Here is a 23,999-nt window from a genome sequence, read left to right on the forward strand (position 1 = left end):
TTACTCTGAGCCATAAAACATAACTGGATTAAGACACACCATCGACAAATAGCAGTAAATGAAAGTAATTCGTTCATGAGCTGTCCTGAAAAACATGTTGTTGAATGCAAACACATTCCGTTCATTTAACTGGAGCGACTTTGAATAAACATATTTTCCTAATATCAGAGGCTAGGTAGATTATAAATTACAAAATACAACAAACAAGTCGCAGGGAGAAAAAAGTATAACTGCCAGATAAATTGTTCCCACAGTGAAACCAAGTAAGCAGTGCATTGCTCCTGAAAATGTATTACAACAGGACAGAGGATCAGCCCCAAAGACAGAGACACGGAGGACAAGCTGCAGCTCCAACTTTAAAGACACAGGCAGAGACAATGATGTTACGATATTTGAAAAAAAAAAAAAAAAAAGTAATGAAATGAAATGAATAAAAAAAAAAAAAAAAAACTTCAAAAGCTTCTAGGAAAGAGGAGGCAAAATCGTAATGTGTAGTTAAGAATAACATACTAATAACCATGCATTTAAGTTTGTAACCACCTGTAACGTATAAAGGATACGTCCAGGGAACTTTATCTTATACGGTATAAAAACCATCGTCAGTAAAAGGGGAAAATAATACTAAAACTAAACATATTTTGTACATGTTAATTTTGGCTATTATCTTGGTCATGAAATTGTTAATAGGTTAGACAATATGGAACACTTGTTCCTACCTCAGGAGAAGCATCACAATCTCCAAAAACATCAGCAAAGTCTGATGGACTTTTCCTCAGAGTCTGGTCAGCAGGCAGCGTGTTTTCATTGTAAGACGTCACAAACTTAAAGTCACTGGTTCTAGAACCTGTTGTCAGGTAGGCGTCATAGTTGTAAGCGCTGCGTAAAGTTCCTGTGCAGTCAACATCTGCGTAATTAGGAGGGAGATAAGCGCTGGGGATGGCAACTGCTCCGTCAAACAACAGTCTGGGCTTTCTCCTGCGACAAAACCTCACACCGAGGATGATGATGATGAAGGTCAGAAAAAAGGTGGACACCGACACCAGCGCGATAATCAGATAAGAGGTCAATTTAGAGTTCTTCTCATCGTAAGAAATATCTTTCAGTTCTGGCACCTCAGCCAAGTTATCAGAAATAAGTAAATACATGGAACAGGTGGCAGAGAGAGAGGGCTGTCCGTTATCTTTCACTGACACAATAAGGTTCTGTTTCATGCTGTCAGATTCAGAAATGTCCCGCTGGGTCCTGATCTCTCCACTGTGGAGACCAATAGTGAAAAGTCCCGGATCAGTGGATTTGACTATATGATAGGACAGCCAGGCGTTCTGTCCGGAGTCCGCGTCCACCGCTATCACTTTGGACACCAGAGAGCCTCCGTGTGCAGCTTTGGGGACCAGCTCGGTCATGAAGGAGTTGCCCTCCGGGGCGGGGTACAGTATCTGAGGAGAGTTGTCGTTCACATCCGATATGAACACACTGACGGTCACGTTGCTGCTGAGCGGAGGAGAACCGTTGTCTCTGGCCATCACGTGGACTTTAAAACTCCTGAACTGTTCATAATCAAACGACCTCACGGCGTGGATCACCCCCGTGTCTCCGTTAACAGACAGATAGGAGGACACCGGGGCACCGTTCACCTCACCAGGTAACAGAGAATAAATCACTGTACCGTTTTGTCTCCAGTCGGGGTCTCGAGCAGTAACGGAACATAAAGTGGAGCCAGGTTTGTTATTTTCAGTCACATATGTGCTGTACGACTGTTCCTCAAACACAGGTGGGTTGTCGTTGATGTCAGCTACAGATAACTGAACAGTTTTAGAGGAGGACAGAGGTGGAGAGCCCTCGTCAGTGGCAGTGATTGTAATGTTGTAATCAGACACTAGTTCACGGTCCAGTTGTCCTGTGGTCACCAGAGAATAATAGTTTTTAATAGAAGGGACCAATTTAAAAGGGACACCCTGCTGAATGGAGCAGCGGACCTGTCGGTTATTCTCAGAGTCTCTGTCCTGCACATTAATGATGCCCACCTCTGTACCAGGTGATATGTTCTCAGGTATGGATTTAGAGAGGGATTCCAAGTATATAACTGGGGCATTGTCGTTTATGTCCATAATATCAATAATTAACGTTGCATATGAGGCTCGTCCCAAACCGTCTTTAGCACTAATCTGCATTTCATAAGATGATTCCTTTTCATAATCAATAGTTCCTGCTACTTTAACTTCTCCTGTTTTGGGATTTAAAGAAAAAACCTGGTTTTCATCTGAAACATGGTCAATTCCAAAGGTTACTTCACCATTCACTCCTTCGTCTGCATCAGTAGCACTCACTGAGAGAACAAAAGTTTCTAAAGGAGAGTTTTCAGGCAGACTTGCTTTATAGACACTCTGGCTAAACACTGGTACATTATCATTAGCATCCAGTACAGTGACGTGTATGACCACAGTGCCTGATCTCTGAGGAGAGCCACCATCAAAGGCTGTAAGCAACAACACAATCTCGTTTTTATCTTCCCTGTCTAATTCTTTTTCTAAGACTAATTCACCATATTTTCGTCCACTGCCCTTTGATTTGATATTTAGTTTGAAATTAACATTTTGCTGAAGTGAGTAACCCTGAACAGAATTTTCTCCGATGTCTCCATCATGGGCCTCATCCAGCTGAAAACTTGTACCTTTAATGGCCGATTCCTGTATTTCAAATTTAAGGGATTCCTCCTTGAATTGTGGTGAATTGTCGTTGATGTCTTGGACGCGGATATTAATACGGTGCAGCTCTAAAGGATTTTCCAGGACAAGTTCCTGTTTTAGAACACACGATGCCTTTTTCGAACAAAGCCCTTCTCTGTCAATCCTTTCTTGTACAATCAGGTCTCCGGTATTTAGATTCACACCGCAGTACTTAACACTGCTGTCCTCCGTATTGATACGGGCCTTTCGAGCGGACAGTGTCCCCAAATCAAGTCCCAGATCCTTCGCGATATTTCCAATTACAGATCCGCGTTTCATCTCCTCCGGGATAGAGTAGCTGACGTCTCCATTGACGGGGTGGGAAGCAAAAAAAAACATAGCAAGTCCGCAGTACAGCGCAAATGTGCTGGATCCCATTATTATGACGATAATACTTGCAGATTGAAAGTATTATAGGTCAAATAAATCAACGATACAAACGTGATTTCGTCCAATACACAAAAAAGGTCACATAGCAGTCATACACGAGAGACCGCTTTTTCCAACTGCGGAACAACAGCAGAATTGAATTCGTGGACAGAATGGTGGATAATGGCTGAGCATTCGCGTTTACTGGTATACACTGACACCATGAGTATTTTCTGAGGTACAACGAGGCAATACATTATAATTTGGAGCATATAAAAACGAATCACTTACTTTTACTGAAGAAAAAAACATCAGTTTTGATTTTATAATTGACTCACTTGTATTGGAAAGAAGCAACACTAATATTAAATCGCCCTGTCCCCTACTCGCTTCTCTATTTCTCTCAATACGATTAAATATATATTTCAGTATTTTATGACGTGCACAAATATTTTTTCAGCTTTTCTATAGACCTTTAAAGTCACATTGATATTCAATTAAAAATACAAACTCAAAACTAATGCAGTAGCACGTCTGTGTGTCTTTTAAATTAAATTGATAAAAAGAAAAGTTGACAAAATGTATTTTACTCTGAGACATAAAACATAACTGGATTAAGACACACCATCGACAAGGAGCAGTAAATGAAAGTAATTCGTTCATGAGCTGTCCTGAAAAACATGTTGTTGAATGCAAACACATTCCGTTCATTTAACTGGAGCGATTTTGACAAAACATATTTTCCTAATATCAGAGGCGAGGTAGATTATAAATTACAAAATACAACAAACAACTCGCAGGGAGAAAAAAGTATAACTGCCAGATAAACTGTTCCCACAGTGAAACCAAGGAAGCAGTGCATTGCTCCTGAAAATGTATTACTACTGGAAAGAGGATCAGTCCCCAGGACAGAGACACAGAGGACAAGCTGCAGCTCCAACTTTAAAGACACAGGCAGAGACAACGATGCTGCGATAACTGAAAAAAACTGTTCTAAGAAGAGTAAAACAAACTACACAAGCTACTAGGGAAGAGGAGGCAAAATCGCAACATGTCTAGTTAAGAATAACAAACTAATAACCATGCATTTAATTTGTAACCACTTGTAACGTATAAAGGGTACACCAAGGGAACTTTATCTTATACGGTATAAAAACCATCGTCAGTAAAAGGGGAAAATAATACTAAAACTAAACATATTTTGTACATGTTAATTTTGGCTATTATCTTGGTCATGAAATTGTTAATAGGTTAGACAATATGGAACACTTGTTCCTACCTCAGGAGAAGCATCACAATCTCCAAAAACATCAGCAAAGTCTGATGGACTTTTCCTCAGAGTCTGGTCAGCAGGCAGCGTGTTTTCATTGTAAGACGTCACAAACTTAAAGTCACTGGTTCTAGAACCTGTTGTCAGGTAGGCGTCATAGTTGTAAGCGCTGCGTAAAGTTCCTGTGCCGTCAACATCTGCGTAATTAGGAGGGAGATAAGCGCTGGGGATGGCAACTGCTCCGTCAAACAACAGTCTGGGCTTTCTCCTGCGACAAAACCTCACACCGAGGATGATGATGATGAAGGTCAGAAAAAAGGTGGACACCGACACCAGCGCGATAATCAGATAAGAGGTCAATTTAGAGTTCTTCTCATCGTAAGAAATATCTTTCAGTTCTGGCACCTCAGCCAAGTTATCAGAAATAAGTAAATACATGGAACAGGTGGCAGACAGAGAGGGCTGTCCGTTATCTTTCACTGACACAATAAGGTTCTGTTTCATGCTGTCAGATTCAGAAATGTCCCGCTGGGTCCTGATCTCTCCACTGTGGAGACCAATAGTGAAAAGTCCCGGATCAGTGGATTTGACTATATGATAGGACAGCCAGGCGTTCTGTCCGGAGTCCGCGTCCACCGCTATCACTTTGGACACCAGAGAGCCTCCGTGTGCAGCTTTGGGGATCAGCTCGGTCATGAAGGAGTTGCCCTCCGGGGCGGGGTACAGTATCTGAGGAGAGTTGTCGTTCACATCCGATATGAAAACACTGACGGTCACGTTGCTGCTGAGCGGAGGAGAACCGTTGTCTCTGGCCATCACGTGGACTTTAAAACTCCTGAACTGTTCATAATCAAACGACCTCACGGCGTGGATCACCCCCGTGTCTCCGTTAACAGACAGATAGGAGGACACCGGGGCACCGTTCACCTCACCAGGTAACAGAGAATAAATCACTGTCCCGTTTTGTCTCCAGTCGGGGTCTCGAGCAGTAACGGAACATAAAGTGGAACCAGGTTTGTTATTTTCAGTCACATATGTGCTGTACGACTGTTCCTCAAACACAGGTGGGTTGTCGTTGATGTCAGCTACAGATAACTGAACAGTTTTAGAGGAGGACAGAGGTGGAGAGCCCTCGTCAGTGGCGGTGATTGTAATGTTGTAATCAGATACGAGTTCACGGTCCAGTTGTCCTGTTGTCACCAGAGAATAATAGTTTTTAATAGAAGGGACCAATTTAAAAGGGACACCCTGTTGAATGGAGCAGCGGACCTGTCGGTTATTCTCAGAGTCTCTGTCCTGCACGTTAATGATGCCCACCTCTGTACCAGGTGACACGTTCTCAGGTACGGGGTTAGACAGGGATTTCAGGTGAATAACTGGGGCGTTGTCGTTTATGTCCGTAACTTCAATAATTAAGGTTGCATAGGAAACCAATCCCAGACTATCTTTGGCGCTAATTTGCATTTCATAGGAGGATACTTTCTCATAATCAATAATTCCAGCTACTCTCACCTCTCCCGTTTTCGGATGTAAAGAAAATACGTCGCTATTTTCATCTGAAACATGATCAAATCCGTAAGTTATTTCACTATTTAAACCATCATCTGCATCAGTAGCAGTCATTGAGAGAACAATAGTATCTAAAGGAGAGTTTTCAGGCAGACTTGCTTTGTAGACACTCTGGCTAAACACTGGTACATTATCATTAGCATCCAGTACAGTAACACGTATGACCACAGTGCCTGATCTCTGAGGAGATCCACCATCAAAGGCTGTAAGCAACAACACAATCTCGTTTTTCTCTTCCCTGTCCAATTCTTTGTCTAAGAATAGTTCACCGTATTTCCGTCCTCCTCCCTTCGTGTTCACATTTAATTTGAAATGATCATTCTGCTGAAGTGAGTAACCCTGAACAGCATTTTCTCCGATGTCTCCATCGTGTGCTTCTCCCAGCAGAAAACGCGCACCTTTAACTGCCGATTCCTGGATTTCTATTTTAAGGGATTCCTCCTTAAACTGTGGTGAATTGTCGTTAATGTCTTGAACCCGGATATTAATACGGTGCAACTCTAAAGGATTTTCCAGAACAAGTTCCTGTTTTAGAACACACGATGCCTTTTTCGCACAAAGCCCTTCTCTGTCAATCCTTTCTTGTACAATCAGGTTTCCGGTATTGAGGTTAACCCCGCAGTATTGTACGTTGTTATCCTCAGCATCAATACGGGCCTTGCGAGCAGATAACCTGCCCAAATCAAGTCCCAGATCCTTCGCGATATTTCCAATTAAAGATCCACGTTTCATCTCCTCCGGGATAGAGTAGCTCACGTCTCCATTGACGGGGTGGAAAGCAAGAAAAATAAAAGCAAGGCCGCAATGCAGCGCAAATGTGCTGTATCCCATTGTTATGGCGAGGAGTAACACTTACACCTTAAATCGAATGCTGAGTAGCTTAAATAGATCAACGATCCATCTGTGATTTCCTCCAATAAACAACAAAATGTCAGTCACGAAACGGGTTTTCCTAACTGCGGTTCAGCAGCTGAATCAGGCTTTGAATTCGCTGGCACAGAAGGGTGGAGAATGGCTGTGCTTCACGTTTGCTGGTACACACTGACACCATGAGTATTTGTTTAGGTATAGCAAAGCGATGTATTGTTTTTGGTGAATAGTTAAACGGACTTATTAAAGCTATCAATACTTTATTAACTGACCCACTTGAAAAGCACCACGTACAAAACTTTGGGGGGATCGTTTTCCAAACATATTACTAATTATTGTATAATTGAATGCACTGCATCAAAGACAGGGCTATATTTAGGTAATCATGCAAGAATTTTGACATCTCAGGAGATAATAAACAGTTCTCTTCTTGGGCACTTGTATTAACTTCAGGAAAAGCTCAGTAAATTACCTAAATCAAATCAATATCTGGTGAAACCACCTTCAGCCTTTAAACCAGAGTCAATTTATTCTCTAAACTGGCATGCAGTTTTTCAAAATACTTGGCAGGTGAGTTGCTTTTAGGTTCTTGGAAAAATTGTCACACTTTTTCTGTGGATTTAGGCTTTTTCACTTGCTTCTGTCTCCACCTGTAATCACAAACTGACTGACAGCGCTATAGAGGCCTTAACATCTGTTGAAGAAATCCTTGTTCTTCTTGTCAATAAAAATATTTAATTAGGACTCTGAATGTTTGGGAAGTTGACGACATGTTTCAGAGTGAGTTTGGGACAAATGAATTGACAGTTTGTGTTGCATGATTGATAAAGTACTAATTGTAAGAGCCTGGAACTTTTCAAATTTACTGGACATGAAATTTGTTGCTTCAATTCAGCATGTTGACCAACAGAAATAATATTAAACACCTAAACATCAGGAACAGAGTATATTTTTAGATCAAGTGTTTCAAATGATCTGTGCTATTGCTTTGTTATATATTATTTAACTTTGAAGCTTGAACGATTTGAAAAAAGACTGACGTTAATCATACATTGGTTCAGAGTTTACAGCAATATGGCTCATACTAAAACTTGAAAGTTGGAACTGTAAACGAGCATCAAATAAAAAGCTTTGGCATTAAAACATTACTATTTTGCAAGATAATCTATAAAAGATTTATTGCAACATCTTACATTTGACTGCATTCATCTGCATTAATTTTTTGTATTGTAAAGTGTAATAGTACGGTTCACTAATAGACAAAACTAAATCTATGAATCAAACAAACAAACATGAAAAGAAAATTGCATAACATTTTTTTTAGAAGCATATACCATTTTGTCAAAGATGTACTTTAAGTAAAGGCTGCGTGTCACATTCATTTAAAGCGAGGATAATTTTTCAAGTTGTACATAGACGGCCCTCTTAAGAAAGAAAAACTCCAGTACCAATGACAAATAAACACAAAGAATCCATACTGCTCCAATATCACAAATATTATGAATTCAAAATATATTTCTTTGAGAGTTTGATCCAGATTTAATGTGAAAACATCAAAGCATGAAAACCGAAGTATTTTAGTTCAAACAGGATCATTGCCTATTTACAAGAAGAAATTAGGCAAAGGAAAAAGTAAAAACAGCATAATACACAAAGTTAGACTGCCTCTACATACTTTTTACGAGATCAAATGGAAACCCATAGACCAGATAAACAGAGACAAGACAAATGCATGGACCACGTAAACAAAAAGACCAGATAAATCCATAGACCACATAAACACAAAGACCAGATAAACCCATAGACCAGATAAACAAAGACCAGATGACTGCATGGACCAGATAAACTCAAACAACAAACATACCAAATTAAACCAATACACCAGGTTAAGGCAAATACCAGAAAAGAAAGAAGCAGATTCAAATGTCGTCCTTCACCAGAAACACAAAAACAGGGAAAAATGTGTTGAAGATTTCCAAATAATTGATGAAGTCAAGTTATATGAATGTACTGTACGTGTATGATGCACTGTTGTGTTTGCTTGTGTGACTGTGTACCAATTTGTGTTTTTTAGTGTCCAGTGAGGTGGAGGAAATAAGGTGATTTTGAGACTCTTTGAACATTGCTTCAGAAGAAGTTTTGTCTTTACTCAGAGAATCATAATGAAAGAAAAAAAAATAGTTGTATATTTTCTAAATTGTTACTTAAAAATGAGAATAAATCACCAAAAAAATGTAGATGCAAATCTGAAGTTTTTAAACCTATGACATCATGAAGAGTATTGAACGGCCAGAGAACACCACAATGAAGATTCATGCAAACCTAAACAAATACATTTTGAAATTGTGGTGCTAAGGCTTGATAACATATAATAAAGCCGTACCTCAGGAGAACTATCGCCATCTCCAAAGACATCAACAAAGTCTGATGGACTTTTCCTCAATTCTGGCACCTCAGCCAAGTTATAAGAAATAGGTAAATACATGGAACAGGACCATTTTCACGTATTCCACATTTCCAATTTTTTTTTTTTTTTTTTTTTTTTTGTATTTCATAATGACCCGTCATAACTAGGTACCTTGTTACTTCCATAATGAAGCAAAAATTCCTTAGGTTCAAAAGTTAAACTGCAATCCTAAAAATGTCTAAAGTGAGAAGTCAAAGACAGAAGTCAGTTGCTCCTAGATATCAATCACAACCACAATTCAACAGGTTCAGCACCATGGACAGAAACACAAACATCAAACTTCAGCTCAACTCAAACGTTAAAGGGAGAAACGCTGCTGCTGTGGTGACGGACAGACCAGTTCTGTTAAATGGAAACGAAAAAAAACAAGTTTCGCAACCTCCAGTGGAGAGAATGAAAACTAAAAAAAATATTGGAATTTACGATGAACTCTTGATGAATTACAACATTTAAAGTAAGCTTTTATAAAGAAAATGAAATTATAAGCAATGAAGCATGGAGCATCTTGTAACATGAAATTAATTTACAGAAGTTATTTGTCTAATATCGATATTGATAGAGGAAAACCATAAATTATGAAATTATGAAAGTACTGTCTGGTTCATTTAACTGCAAATAGGTAAACGATATGTGACACCTGTTCCTACCTCAGGAGAAGAATCACGATCTCCAAACGCATCAGCAAAGTCTGATGGACGTTTCCTCAGAGTCTGGTCAGCAGGCAGCGTGTTGTCATTGTAAGACGTCACAAACTTAAAGTCACTGGTTCTAGAACCTGTTGTCAGGTAGGCGTCATAGTTGTAAGCGCTGCGTAAAGTTCCTGTGCCGTCAACATCTGCATAATTAGGAGGGAGATAAGCGCTGGGGATGGCAACTGCTCCGTCAAACAACAGTCTGGGCTTTCTCCTGCGACAAAACCTCACACCGAGGATGATGATGATGAAGGTCAGGAAAAAGGTGGACACAGACACCAGCGCGATGATCAGATAAGAGGTCAGTTTGGAATTCTTCTCATCATAAGAAATATCTTTCAGTTCTGGCACCTCAGCCAAGTTATCAGAAATAAGTAAATATATGGAACAAGTGGCAGAGAGAGAGGGCTGTCCGTTATCTTTCACTGACACAATAAGGTTCTGTTTCATGCTGTCAGATTCAGAAATGTCCCGCTGGATCCTGATCTCTCCGCTGTGGACACCAATGGTGAAAAGTCCCGGATCAGTGGATTTGACTATATGATAGGACAGCCAGGCGTTCTGTCCGGAGTCCGCGTCCACCGCTATCACTTTGGACACCAGAGAGCCTCCGTGTGCAGCTTTGGGGATCAGCTCGGTCATGAAGGAGTTGCCCTCCGGGGCGGGGTACAGTATCTGAGGAGAGTTGTCGTTCACATCCGATATGAACACACTGACGGTCACGTTGCTGCTGAGCGGAGGAGAACCGTTGTCTCTGGCCATCACGTGGACTTTAAAACTCCTGAACTGTTCATAATCAAACGACCTCACAGCGTGGATCACCCCCGTGTCTCCGTTAACAGACAGATAGGAGGACACCGGGGCACCGTTCACCTCACCAGGTAACAGAGAATAAATCACTGTACCGTTTTGTCTCCAGTCGGGGTCTCGAGCAGTAACGGAACATAAAGTGGAGCCAGGTTTGTTATTTTCAGTCACATATGTGCTGTACGACTGTTCCTCAAACACAGGTGGGTTGTCGTTGATGTCAGCTACAGATAACTGAACAGTTTTAGAGGAGGACAGAGGTGGAGAGCCCTCGTCAGTGGCAGTGATCGTAATGTTGTAATCAGACACTAGTTCACGGTCCAGTTGTCCTGTGGTCACCAGAGAATAATAGTTTTTAATAGAAGGGACCAATTTAAAAGGGACACCCTGCTGAATGGAGCAGCGGACCTGTCGGTTATTCTCAGAGTCTCTGTCCTGCACGTTAATGATGCCCACCTCTGTACCAGGTGATATGTTCTCAGGTATGGATTTAGAGAGGGATTCCAAGTATATAACTGGGGCATTGTCGTTTAAGTCCATAATATCAATAATTAACGTTGCATATGAGGCTCGTCCCAAACCGTCTTTAGCACTAATCTGCATTTCATAAGATGATTCCTTTTCATAATCAATAGTTCCTGCTACTTTAACTTCTCCTGTTTTGGGGTTCAAAGAGAAAACCTGGTTTTCATCTGAAACATGGTCAATTCCATACGTTACTTCACCATAAATTCCTTCGTCTGCATCAGTAGCACTCACTGAGAGAGCAACAGTATCTAAAGGAGAGTTTTCAGCCAGACTTGCTTTATAGACACTCTGGCTAAACACTGGTACATTATCATTAGCATCCAGTACAGTGACGTGTATGACCACAGTGCCTGATCTCTGAGGAGATCCACCATCAAAGGCTGTAAGCAACAACACAATCTCGTTTTTATCTTCCCTGTCTAATTCTTTGTCTAATACTAGTTCACCATATTTTCGTCCACTGCCCTTTGATTTGATATTTAATTTGAAATGATCATTTTGCTGAAGTGAGTAACCCTGAACAGAATTTTCTCCAATGTCTCCATCATGGGCCTCATCCAGCTGAAAACTTTCACCTTTGTCTGCCGATTCCCGTATTTCAAATTTAAGTGATTCCTCCTTGAATTGTGGTGAATTGTCGTTAATGTCTTGGACGCGGATATTAATACGGTGCAGCTCTAAAGGATTTTCCAGAACAAATTCCTGTTTTAGAACACACGATCCCTTTTTCGCACAAAGCCCTTCTCTGTCAATCCTTTCTTGTACAATCAGGTCTCCGGTATTTAGATTCACACCGCAGTACTTAACACTGCTGTCCTCCGTATTGATACGGGCCTTTCGAGCGGACAGTGTCCCCGAATCAAGTCCCAGATCCTTCGCGATATTTCCAATTACAGATCCGCGTTTCATCTCCTCCGGGATAGAGTAGCTCACGTCTCCATTGACGGAGTGGAAAGCAAAAAAAGCAAAAAAAAACATAGCAAGTCCGCAGTACAGCGCAAATGTGCTGGATCCCATTGTTATGGCGAAGATAACACTTACTGACTGAAAGTATTATAGCTCAAATAAATCAAGATACAACCGTGATTTCGTCCAATACACAAAAAAGGGCACATAGCAGTCATATACAAGACGGTTTTTCCCAATTGCGGTACAACAGCAGAATTGAATTCGTAGACAGAGAAGGGTGGAGAATGGCTGAGCTTTCGCGTTTACTGGTACACACTGACACCATGAGTATTTTCTCAGGTACAACAAGGCGATTAATTATTATTTGGAGCATATTTAAAAACGAATCACTAACTCTTACTGAAGAAAAAACACCAGCTTTGATTTAATAATTGAATCACTTGTAATGGAAAGAAGCACCACTAATATTAAATTCCCCTCTCCCCTACTCGATTCTCTCTTTATCTCAATATGATTAAGTATATTTCGCTATTTTATGACGTGCACACATATTTTTCCAGCTTTTTTCCAGACTTGTAGAGTCACAAATTAATATTCAATTAAAATACAAACTCAAAACGAATGGAGTAGCGCCTTTGTGTGTCTTTTGAATTAAATTGGAAAAAAGAAAACATGTCTACATAAATCTTTACCGTGAGACATAAAAAACAACTGGATTAAGACACACCATCGACAAGAATCAGTAAATGAAAGTAATTCGTTCATGAGCTGTCCTGAAAAACATGTTGTTGAACGAAAACACATTCCGGTTATTTCACTGAAGCGATTTTGGCACCTTTGTTTTTTAAGAACATCAAAGACTAGGTAGATTGTTAAATATAAGATACAACAACAAGTGTCAGGGAAAAATGTAGCGGCAAGATAAACCGTTCCCACAGTGAAACAAAGGAGGCGATGCATTGCTCCTGAAAATGCAGTGCTTGAGCACCAAGGTTCAGCACCAAAGACAGAGACACAAAGGACAAGCTGCAGCTCCACTTTAAAGACACAGAGACAATGATGCTACGACAACTGAAAAAAACAGTTTTAACAAAAGTATTACAAACTTCATAAGCTACGACGAAAGAGGAGGCAAACTGTCAATGTGTGTCGTTAAGAATAACAAACTAATAACCATGCATTTAAGTTTGTAACCACTTGTAACGTATAAAGGGTACACCAAGGGAACTTTATCTTATACTTAAAAAAAAGCATCGTTAGTAAAAGGTGAAAAGAATACTAAAGCTAAACATATTTTGTACATATTAATTTGGGCTATTATCTTGGTCATGAAGTTGTTAACAGGTTAGACAATATGGAACACTTGTTCCTACCTCAGGAGAAGCATCACAATCGCCAAAAACATCAGCAAAATCTGATGGACTTTTCCTCAGAGTCTGGTCAGCAGGCAGCGTGTTTTCATTGTAAGACGTCACAAACTTAAAGTCACTGGTTCTAGAACCTGTTGTCAGGTAGGCGTCATAGTTGTAAGCGCTGCGTAAAGTTCCTGTGCCGTCAACATCTGCGTAATTAGGAGGGAGATAAGCGCTGGGGATGGCAACTGCTCCGTCAAACAACAGTCTGGGCTTTCTCCTGCGACAAAACCTCACACCGAGGATGATGATGATGAAGGTCAGGAAAAAGGTGGACACAGACACCAGCGCGATGATCAGATAAGAGGTCAGTTTGGAATTCTTCTCATCATAAGAAATATCTTTCAGTTCTGGCACCTCAGCCAAGTTATCAGAAATAAGTAAATATATGGAACAGGTGGCAGAGAGAGAGGGCTGTCCGTTATCTTTCACTGACACAATAAGGTTCTGTTTCATGCTGTCAGATTCAGAAATGTCACGCTGGATCATGATCTCTCCACTGTGGACACCAATAGTGAAAAGTCCCGGATCAGTGGATTTGACTATATGATAGGACAGCCAGGCGTTCTGTCCGGAGTCCGCGTCCACAGCTATCACTTTGGACACCAGAGAGCCTCCGTGTGCAGCTTTGGGGACCAGCTCGGTCATGAAGGAGTTGCCCTCCGGGGCGGGGTACAGTATCTGAGGAGAGTTGTCGTTCACATCCGATATGAACACACTGACGGTCACGTTGCTGCTGAGCGGAGGAGAACCGTTGTCTCTGGCCATCACGTGGACTTTAAAACTCCTGAACTGTTCATAATCAAACGACCTCACAGCGTGGATCACCCCCGTGTCTCCGTTAACAGACAGATAGGAGGACACCGGGGCACCGTTCACCTCACCAGGTAACAGAGAATAAATCACTGTACCGTTTTGTCTCCAATCGGGGTCTCGAGCAGTAACGGAACATAAAGTGGAGCCAGGTTTGTTATTTTCAGTCACATATGTGCTGTACGACTGTTCCTCAAACACAGGTGGGTTGTCGTTGATGTCAGCTACAGATAACTGAACAGTTTTAGAGGAGGACAGAGGTGGAGAGCCCTCGTCAGTGGCAGTGATTGTAATGTTGTAATCAGACACTAGTTCACGGTCCAGTTGTCCTGTGGTCACCAGAGAATAATAGTTTTTAATAGAAGGGACCAAATTAAAAGGGACACCCTGCTGAATGGAGCAGCGGACCTGTCGGTTATTCTCAGAGTCTCTGTCCTGCACGTTAATGATTCCCACCTCTGTACCAGGTGACACGTTCTCAGATATGGAATTAGACAGGGATTTTACATATATGACTGGAGCGTTGTCATTCACATCAGTGATATCAATAATGACTTTTGCTTCAGAAGAGAGACCATAGCCATCTTTGGCTTCAACAATCACTTCATATTTCGATCCTTCTTCGTAATCTACGTCACCTGTTACAAGGATTTCTCCTGTTTTCTGATCAAGTGAAAAAAGCTTTTGTGATTTATCAGACAATCGGCTAAATTCATAAGTAACCTCTCCATTCACGCCTTCGTCTGCATCTGATGCACTTACAGTGATAACTGGGGTTTTCAAAGGTGAGTTTTCAGGTAACCTGGCTGAATATACAGCTTCAGTAAACACGGGGGCGTTATCATTAGCATCAAGCACGATGACGTGTATGACTACAGTCCCGGATCTCTGAGGAGATCCACCATCCACAGCTGTGAGCAATAATCTCATTTCCTGCTGCTCCTCTCGGTCTAACTCCTTATCCAAAACCAACTCACCGTATTTACTGCCAACATTTTTCGCCTGACTACTGAACACAAAGTGAGCGTTTTGTTGCAATGTGTAGCTTTGTACGGAATTCTGGCCTATGTCTGCATCTTGTGCTGCATTGATACGATACCGAGCTCCTTTGGCAGCTGACTCTGTAATTTCCAGTTTTATAATATCCTTCGGGAAGATTGGTGCATTGTCGTTTACGTCCTGCACCTGCAACGACAACCGGTGTAACTCCAGCGGATTCTCTAATAGCAGGTCGAATTTTAGAATACACGCTGGCCTTTCTCCACAATGCTCCTCTCTGTCTATTCTTTCCGCAACAAATAAATCTCCGCTTCTCAGGTTAATCCCGACATACTGTCTGTCGCTCCCATCCAAATCAACACGAGCTTTACGAGCAGACAGTTTCCCCAGCTCCAGTCCGAGATCCTTGGCGATATTTCCAATAACAGACCCGTGCTTCAGCTCCTCCTGGACGGAATAGCTCAGGTCTCCGCGTGAGTAATGCACCACAACAAAGAAAAAGACAAAGCCGTAGCTTTGAGGAACGCACCGTCGATTCACCATCGTCAAACAGGACTAGACAAGTGAAAACACGTTAGTTTCAAGCATTAAAAATACTTTTTTCGATCAATCAGTGCTCTCCAACGATTTGTCGCCTATGTTGTAGACTGTGGAGAACACAGTGGTCGATCCCAATAATGGCTGGTATGCAAGGCGGGTAGACCATTCAACTCCTTAGCTGGTCTATAGTGACACCGTGAGTACAAATGATATAGAACAGTTTTGGTGCAGTGATGTACATTTTCTTAACGTATTATCACATGTTTGCCTTTATGGTTAATTTAAAGTACAAACAAACAAACAATTGAACACATTTTAATATGATTGTTAAAACTGTAATGAGTAATTCTGAGATTATTTTTTAACCTTTTCTTGAGCAAAGTGAATTCCTCAATGACTGTGTGAAAAAGGTTTTGTAAAGAAGATTGTATCCTCAACTGAACTACCTCAAGCATTTTGAAGTGATAACGGCAAAATCATTACCTAAAAGTTAATCAATAGATGGACACGTATTATTTGTGTTAAAAACAAAGTGCTTCCAGATCCTCTAGAAACTATTCTCTTTCCCTCATTGTCTCTCTGTCTCTCTTAGTATCATAAATTAGATTTCAGATGATTTCCTGTTCGTGAAATGTCAACAAAAATGCATCAAGCTTTTCCAAAGACCAATAAAACATTATAAGCAAAAGTAACTGAACATACAAGATATATATAAAAAGAAAAGAAAAAGAAGAGGGCATCAGTCTGTCTTTAATCTGGCTCTTAAGGTACAAAATAGGCATTTGACGTCAACTTTACCTTGGGATTGAAAACAGAAGGGCAATAACAATATTTCTCGCAAATAAATATAGCTCCTGAAAGTAAATTAAAGTAAATCGTTCATGAGATTATTTTCTAAATATCAAAATTCTGTGCAGCTCGCCAACCATTTTCACACCTTCCACATTTTCCACTTGTTTTTTTTTTTTTTTTTTTACCTCAATGAATACGCCTGTCATACCGAGGTACCTTGTTACTTCCAAAATGAAGCAAACATGTCTGGTAAAAAATAAAGTGAAACTGCAATCCTAAAAATGTGAAAGGTGATAAGTCAAAGACAGATGTCAGTTGCTCCTAAATATCAATCACAACCACAATTCAACAGGTTCAGCACCATGGACAGAGACACAAACATCAAACTTCAACTCAACTCAAACGCTAAAGGGAAAAACGATGCTGCTGTGGTAACTGACAGACAAGTTCTGTTAAATGGAAACGAAAAAAACAAGTTTCGCAACCTGCAGTGGAGAGAATGAAAAATGAAAAAAAAGTGGGAATTCACGGTGAAATCTTGATGAACTAACACATTTAATGTGAGTTTTTAGAAAGAAAACGAAATTATAAGCAATGAAGCATGTAGCATCTTGTAACATGAAATTAATGCACAGAAGTTATTTGTCTAATATCGATATTGATAGAGGAAAACCATAAATTATGACATTATGAAAGTACTGTCTGGTTCATTTAACTGCAAATAGGTAAACGATATGTGACACCTGTTCCTACCTCAGGAGAAGAATCACGATCTCCAAACGCATCAGCAAAGTCTGATGGACTTTTCCTCAGAGTCTGGTCAGCAGGCAGCGTGTTGTCATTGTAAGACGTCACACACTTAAAGTCACTGGTTCTAGAACCTGTTGTCAGGTAGGCGTCATAGTTGTAAGCGCTGCGTAAAGTTCCTGTGCCGTCAACATCTGCGTAATTAGGAGGGAGATAAGCGCTGGGGATGGCAACTGCTCCGTCAAACAACAGTCTGGGCTTTCTCCTGCGACAAAACCTCACACCGAGGATGATGATGATGAAGGTCAGAAAAAAGGTGGACACAGACACCAGCGCGATGATCAAATAAGAGGTCAATTTGGAATTCTTCTCATCATGAGAAATATCTTTCAGTTCTGGCACCTCAGCCAAGTTATCAGAAATGAGTAAATACATGGAACAGGTGGCAGAGAGAGAAGGCTGTCCGTTATCTTTCACTGACACAATAAGGTTCTGTTTCATGCTGTCAGATTCAGAAATGTCCCGCCGGGTCCTGATTTCTCCGCTGTGGAGACCAATAGTGAAAAGTCCCGGATCAGTGGATTTGACTATATGATAGGACAGCCAGGCGTTCTGTCCAGAGTCCGCGTCCACAGCTATCACTTTGGACACCAGAGAGCCTCCGTGTGCAGCTTTGGGGACCAGCTCGGTCATGAAGGAGTTGCCCTCCGGGGCGGGGTACAGTATCTGAGGAGAGTTGTCGTTCACATCCGATATGAACACACTGACGGTCACGTTGCTGCTGAGCGGAGGAGAACCGTTGTCTCTGGCCATCACGTGGACTTTAAAACTCCTGAACTGTTCATAATCAAACGACCTCACAGCGTGAATCACCCCCGTGTCTCCGTTAACAGACAGATAGGAGGACACCGGGGCACCGTTCACCTCACCAGGTAACAGAGAATAAATCACTGTACCGTTTTGTCTCCAGTCGGGGTCTCGAGCAGTAACGGAACATAAAGTGGAGCCAGGTTTGTTATTTTCAGTCACATATGTGCTGTACGACTGTTCCTCAAACACAGGTGGGTTGTCGTTGATGTCAGCTACAGATAACTGAACAGTTTTAGAGGAGGACAGAGGTGGAGAGCCCTCGTCAGTGGCGGTGATTGTAATGTTGTAATCAGACACTAGTTCACGGTCCAGTTGTCCTGTGGTCACCAGAGAATAATAGTTTTTAATAGAAGGGACCAACTTAAAAGGGACACCCTGCTGAATGGAGCAGCGGACCTGTCGGTTATTCTCAGAGTCTCTGTCCTGCACGTTAATGATGCCCACCTCTGTACCAGGTGACACGTTTTCAGGTGTGGGGTTAGACAGAGATTTCAGATAAATGACTGGGGCGTTGTCATTTACATCTGTAACGTCTATTATGACTTTGGCATAAGAAGTTAACCCTAAACCATCTTTTGCTGTGACACGGAGCTCAAAAGATGACACAGTTTCAAAATCAACCGTGGTCATTAATTTTATATCACCCGTCTTGTGAGCTATGGTAAATACTGACTTAACATCTTCTGATATGTGACCAAAATCATATGTAACCTCACCATTCAGTCCCTCGTCTGCATCAGCTGCATTCACTGTCAGCACAACAGTACCTACTGGGGAGTTTTCAGGCAGACTGGCTTTATAAACGGCTTGGCTGAACACTGGTACATTATCATTAGCATCCAATACAGTGACGTGTATGACGACTGTACCTGACCTTTGAGGGGGACCACCATCTAAAGCTGCAAGAAGTAGATTGATTTCTTTCAGATTTTCACGGTCGAGCTCCTTGTTAAGGACAAGCTCCACAGAATTAGTTCCAACCCCCAGAATAAAATGTTCATTCTTCTGGAGGTTGTAAGTCTGAACTGAATATTTGCCTATGTCCGCGTCATGTGCTTCTTCGATTGGAAAACGAGCACCCTTAGCGGCAGATTCACTAATATCTATATGGATCAAATCTTTATTAAATTCCGGAGAGTTATCATTTATATCCTGGACATGTAGACTGATTCGGTGCAATTCTAATGGATTCTCTAACATGAGTTCTTGTTTTAAAACGCAGGATGCTTTGTCTCCACAAAGGCCCTCTCTGTCAATCCTCTCGGCAACAGTCAGATCACCGTTACTGAGGTTTATATCACAATAACGTTTGTCGCTTCCATCGGTGTCAATGCGAGCTTTTCGACCAGATAGTTTGTTTGTTTCGAGACCCAAGTCTTTGGCGATATTTCCGATCACGGATCCGCGTCGCATTTCCTCTGGAAAAGAATAGCTTATGTCTCCATTGGCAAAATGTAAAGAAAAGAGCAATAAAGCAACGACACAGCTTTTAAATCCCAATCCCATGACAGCCATCGTGACAAGTGAATGTGTCCTCGTCAATGCGTATAGGAATACAGCCAAAATAAAAGAAGAATTTAAACCAAAATGGGCACAATCCAAGATCACCTCTACGCCTCTCTCGACGTCCAACTGCAGCACATTGAGTCAGGTTTGTCGACAGCTTTGTGCGGATAGAACCACACAATCTCTTGCAGCTGGTGCATAGCGACATCGTGAGTCTACTCTAGAAATTTCACATAGTTCACCTGCAGCAGGTCAAGCCGCACACTCTTGAACAGAAACATCGATGGAGAGAAAATGTATTTAAAACGAAAATTATATATTGAAATGTCTTCAGACATGTGGAGAGGGTTAAACACAAAGATCACGTCTAAAACATGGTTTCACTCGGGCACTGCACACTAAGCACTGCTTTATATGACGACTTAAATCGCTGTGCATTTATGTCATTGTCTTAAAATTAAATGTATTTTAAATTTAACGTTTAAATCGTTGTGGTTAAATATTTTTTTAAAAAGGTATGGCATCTGTTCACAACAAATGTTTAGGAGCTTATAATATACGACATAATCGTACGAATACGAATTATGAAAAGTGCTAATACAGAGAAATGACCAATTAGATTTAGTAAATAATGGGAGGACTGGTTTTGGTTTTAAGATACATGTGAAATTATTCTGAGCTCACATTTCATTACTGTATGGAGAGAAACCAGCAGGTTACCGAGGGCGCAATGTTTGCTTTGTTCGCAAGAAGCAAATAACATTGGTCAGTTCCATTAAAACCTTCCAGAGTATGAACAAGATTCAACAGGCAAGCCAAAGTGTGAGACTTAAAAGGGACACCAAACACCACCAAAAGGATTAAAAAAAAAGAATTAGAAAAAGGGGATTTGTGATCTAACACTCTGCTGTGGATGGGTATAGCCTAAAATAACACAGCGTAAGGATCGAGATTTTGCTACCCGTCAGACTACTCAAATTTTAAAACATATATACTTGAAGAAGATGTATGACAGATGAACAACCAGACTCTTAAAAGTAGGTCATAGCATGACTTACAAGATCCATGTTCTTTCCAGTAAACAATTAAAGAGTCTGTCTGAACGGACTTAAACACAATAAGAATATCTAAGAATATGAGCCACGTGTAAATCACCCCCCGCACTCCCCCACCACACACGTCAAATCAAAATTACAGTTTGCATCATTAAAAAAAAAAGCAGATTTGACTGGTTAATAATTCCTGCAAAGATGCTGGCAATGGCTGAATGTTCTGTGAGAATCAAATTAACTGGAAGCAAATACATGTTTCAAGAATAAAAATCCACCAGAAACAATTCCCCGAAGTGTGTCAAGAATGGCTAAGGGCAGCCCTAGAGGTAGCTAATGGCAACTGCATAATGTGCGCAACAGTCAAAACATAGCCAGCACTGATCAAGAAATTGAGGTTGGTATCAGGATTGTGTGAAAATTCGTTTTCTATATTTTTAAAAGGTTATTTCCCAACTTCACAATGAAAATCAAATATAGTACAAAAGCGAGTATAGCAGGTTTTTCTGATGAAGGAATGGTTCAAATATTTGATGCGCTTACCTCAGGAGAGGCATCACCATCTCCAAATACGTCAGCAAAGTCTGATGGACTTTTCCTCAGAGTCTGGTCAGCAGGCAGCGTGTTGTCATTGTAAGACGTCACAAACTTAAAGTCACTGGTTCTGGAACCTGTTGTCAGGTAGGCGTCATAGTTGTAAGCGCTGCGTAAAGTTCCTGTGCCGTCAACATCTGCGTAATTAGGAGGGAGATAAGCGCTGGGGATGGCAACTGCTCCGTCAAACAACAGTCTGGGCTTTCTCCTGCGACAAAACCTCACACCGAGGATGATGATGATGAAGGTCAGAAAAAAGGTGGACACAGACACCAGCGCGATGATCAGGTAAGAGGTCAATTTAGAGTTCTTCTCATCGTAAGAAATATCTTTCAGTTCTGGCACCTCAGCCAAGTTATCAGAAATAAGTAAATACATGGAACAGGTGGCAGAGAGAGAGGGCTGTCCGTTATCTTTCACTGACACAATAAGGTTCTGTTTCATGCTGTCAGATTCAGAAATGTCCCGCTGGATCCTGATCTCTCCGCTGTGGACACCAATAGTGAAAAGTCCCGGATCAGTGGATTTGACTATATGATAGGACAGCCAGGCGTTCTGTCCGGAGTCCGCGTCCACCGCTATCACTTTGGACACCAGAGAGCCTCCGTGTGCAGCTTTGGGGACCAGCTCGGTCATGAAGGAGTTGCCCTCCGGGGCGGGGTACAGTATCTGAGGAGAGTTGTCGTTCACATCCGATATGAAAACACTGACGGTCACGTTGCTGCTGAGCGGAGGAGAACCGTTGTCTCTGGCCATCACGTGGACTTTAAAACTCCTGAACTGTTCATAATCAAACGACCTCACAGCGTGGATCACCCCCGTGTCTCCGTTAACAGACAGATAGGAGGACACCGGGGCACCGTTCACCTCACCAGGTAACAGAGAATAAATCACTGTACCGTTTTGTCTCCAGTCGGGGTCTCCAGCAGTAACGGAACATAAAGTGGAGCCAGGTTTGTTATTTTCAGTCACATATGTGCTGTACGACTGTTCCTCAAACACAGGTGGGTTGTCGTTGATGTCAGCTACAGATAACTGAACAGTTTTAGAGGAGGACAGAGGTGGAGAGCCCTCGTCAGTGGCGGTGATTGTAATGTTGTAATCAGACACTAGTTCACGGTCCAGTTGTCCTGTGGTCACCAGAGAATAATAGTTTTTAATAGAAGGAACCAATTTAAAAGGGACACCCTGCTGAATGGAGCAGCGGACCTGTCGGTTATTCTCAGAGTCTCTGTCCTGCACGTTAATGATGCCCACCTCTGTACCAGGAGACACGTTCTCAGGTATGGGGTTAGACAGGGATTTCAAACTGATTGCTGGTGGATTGTCATTGACATCCGATACATCTATAATTACTGTACAATATGAGGTCAGACCAGGTCCGTCTTTTGCTCTTATTCGTAGTTCAATTGAAGTCTCCGTTTCATAATCAATAGAACCAATTACTTTTATCTCCCCTGTCTTATGATCAAGTGAGAACAAAGAGACATGATCATCAGATACATGATCAAAATTATATGTAATATCCCCATTAGGTCCCGTGTCTGCATCAGTAGCGCTCACTGTAACCACTACAGTGTCTAAAGGAGAGTTTTCGGGCAGACTGGCTTTATAAACGGCCTGACTGAAAACTGGGGCGTTATCATTAGCATCCAGTACAGTGACGTGTATGATGGCGGTACCCGATCTCTGAGGTGATCCCCCATCTAAAGCTGTAAGCACCAATTTCAGTTCTTTCTCTTTCTCTCGGTCTAATTCTTTTACCAAAACTAGTTCGGAGTGTTTCCGTCCATTCACCTCTGTATCCACATTAATGGTGAAATGCTCATTGTTTTGTACATTGTAGCGTTGTACAGCATTTGTACCGATATCTGCATCATGGGCTTCAGTCAGTAAGAATCTAGCTCCCTTAACGGCTGATTCTCTTATTTCAAATGAAATCAAGTCCTCACTAAACTCGGGGGTGTTGTCGTTTATATCCTGCACATGAATACTGATGCGCTGGAGCTCCAAAGGGTTTTCCAAAACAAGCTCCTCTTTTAAAATGCAGGTCGCCTTCTTACCACAAAGACTTTCCCTGTCGATCCTGTCGGTAACAATCAAATCTCCAGTGCTCAGATTGATATCACAATACCTTTTATCATTCCTGTCTGTGTCAATGCGAGCTTTACGCGATGAAAGTGTGGCAGTCCCGAGGCCGAGATCTTTGGCTATATTTCCAATCACAGAGCCGCGTTTCATCTCCTCTGCGACAGAGTAGCTCACATCTCCATACGCGAAATGCAGGCTGATGAAAAGGAAAACCACACAATAGCGATTGATGGAAAATCGTCTGTACACTTTAGTCCCCATGGTCGGCCAGACTTTCATCTCTCCCTTGCAAAAGACGGTTGTATTCCTCCTTGTCGATAAATAACCGACTATAATCCCAATGTTGGCCTTTTGTAACGTCCTGCAGCCAGAGACACAC

General features: G+C 41.6%; 4 protein-coding genes across 13 annotated transcripts in view; all 4 read right to left on the minus strand.

Annotated features, from left to right (window-relative positions):
* LOC138211660 (protocadherin gamma-C5-like) overlaps positions 1–23,999 on the minus strand; it is a 284,193-nt gene that overhangs the window by 233,338 nt on the left and 26,856 nt on the right. Inside the window, exon 1 of one of the 10 annotated variants that reach the window (XM_069171650.1) lies at positions 21,479–23,985. The exons of 7 other annotated variants lie outside the window; for them this stretch is intronic. In XM_069171650.1, coding sequence (XP_069027751.1) covers positions 21,479–23,899 — 2,421 coding nt within the window. In that variant the 5' untranslated portion in view covers positions 23,900–23,985. Of the gene's footprint in view, positions 1–9,918; positions 12,485–13,580; positions 16,035–21,478; positions 23,986–23,999 lie in introns of those variants that run through there. 2 more of the 10 variants (XM_069171661.1, XM_069171659.1) reach the window with 2 other exon arrangements.
* Positions 74–3,217, minus strand: LOC138211534 (protocadherin gamma-A11-like). Its single transcript, XM_069171490.1, has 2 exons — positions 717–3,217; positions 74–85 (listed from the first exon to the last, which is right to left on the minus strand). Exons 1-2 carry the CDS (start codon positions 3,102–3,104, stop codon positions 74–76), a joined length of 2,400 nt encoding a protein of 799 aa, XP_069027591.1. The 5' UTR covers positions 3,105–3,217.
* On the minus strand, positions 3,206–6,899 carry LOC138211535 (protocadherin gamma-A11-like). Its single transcript, XM_069171491.1, has 2 exons — positions 4,375–6,899; positions 3,206–3,232 (listed from the first exon to the last, which is right to left on the minus strand). The coding sequence occupies exons 1-2, from the start codon at positions 6,763–6,765 to the stop codon at positions 3,206–3,208; spliced, it is 2,418 nt and encodes an 805-aa protein (XP_069027592.1). The 5' UTR covers positions 6,766–6,899.
* LOC138211536 (protocadherin beta-15-like) lies at positions 17,475–20,007 on the minus strand. Its single transcript, XM_069171493.1, has one exon. The coding sequence runs from the start codon at positions 19,893–19,895 to the stop codon at positions 17,475–17,477; it is 2,421 nt and encodes an 806-aa protein (XP_069027594.1). The 5' UTR covers positions 19,896–20,007.

The sequence above is a fragment of the Embiotoca jacksoni genome, unplaced genomic scaffold (assembly GCF_022577435.1).
Source record: "Embiotoca jacksoni isolate LCO1_2020_lvr unplaced genomic scaffold, fEmbJac1.0.p SCAF_5, whole genome shotgun sequence".
Lineage (NCBI taxonomy): Eukaryota > Metazoa > Chordata > Actinopteri > Embiotocidae > Embiotoca > Embiotoca jacksoni.

Coding starts and splice junctions, on each gene's coding strand:
- LOC138211534 (XM_069171490.1), bottom strand. CDS start 3,104: ATGGGATCCAGCACATTTGCGCTGTACTGCGGACTTGCTATGTTTTTT.
- LOC138211535 (XM_069171491.1), bottom strand. CDS start 6,765: ATGGGATACAGCACATTTGCGCTGCATTGCGGCCTTGCTTTTATTTTT. Junction 3,233..4,374: donor ATTGTGATGCTTCTCCTGAG/GTAGGAACAAGT, acceptor GTTGTTCCGCAG/TTGGAAAAAGCGGTCTCTCG.
- LOC138211536 (XM_069171493.1), bottom strand. CDS start 19,895: ATGGCTGTCATGGGATTGGGATTTAAAAGCTGTGTCGTTGCTTTATTG.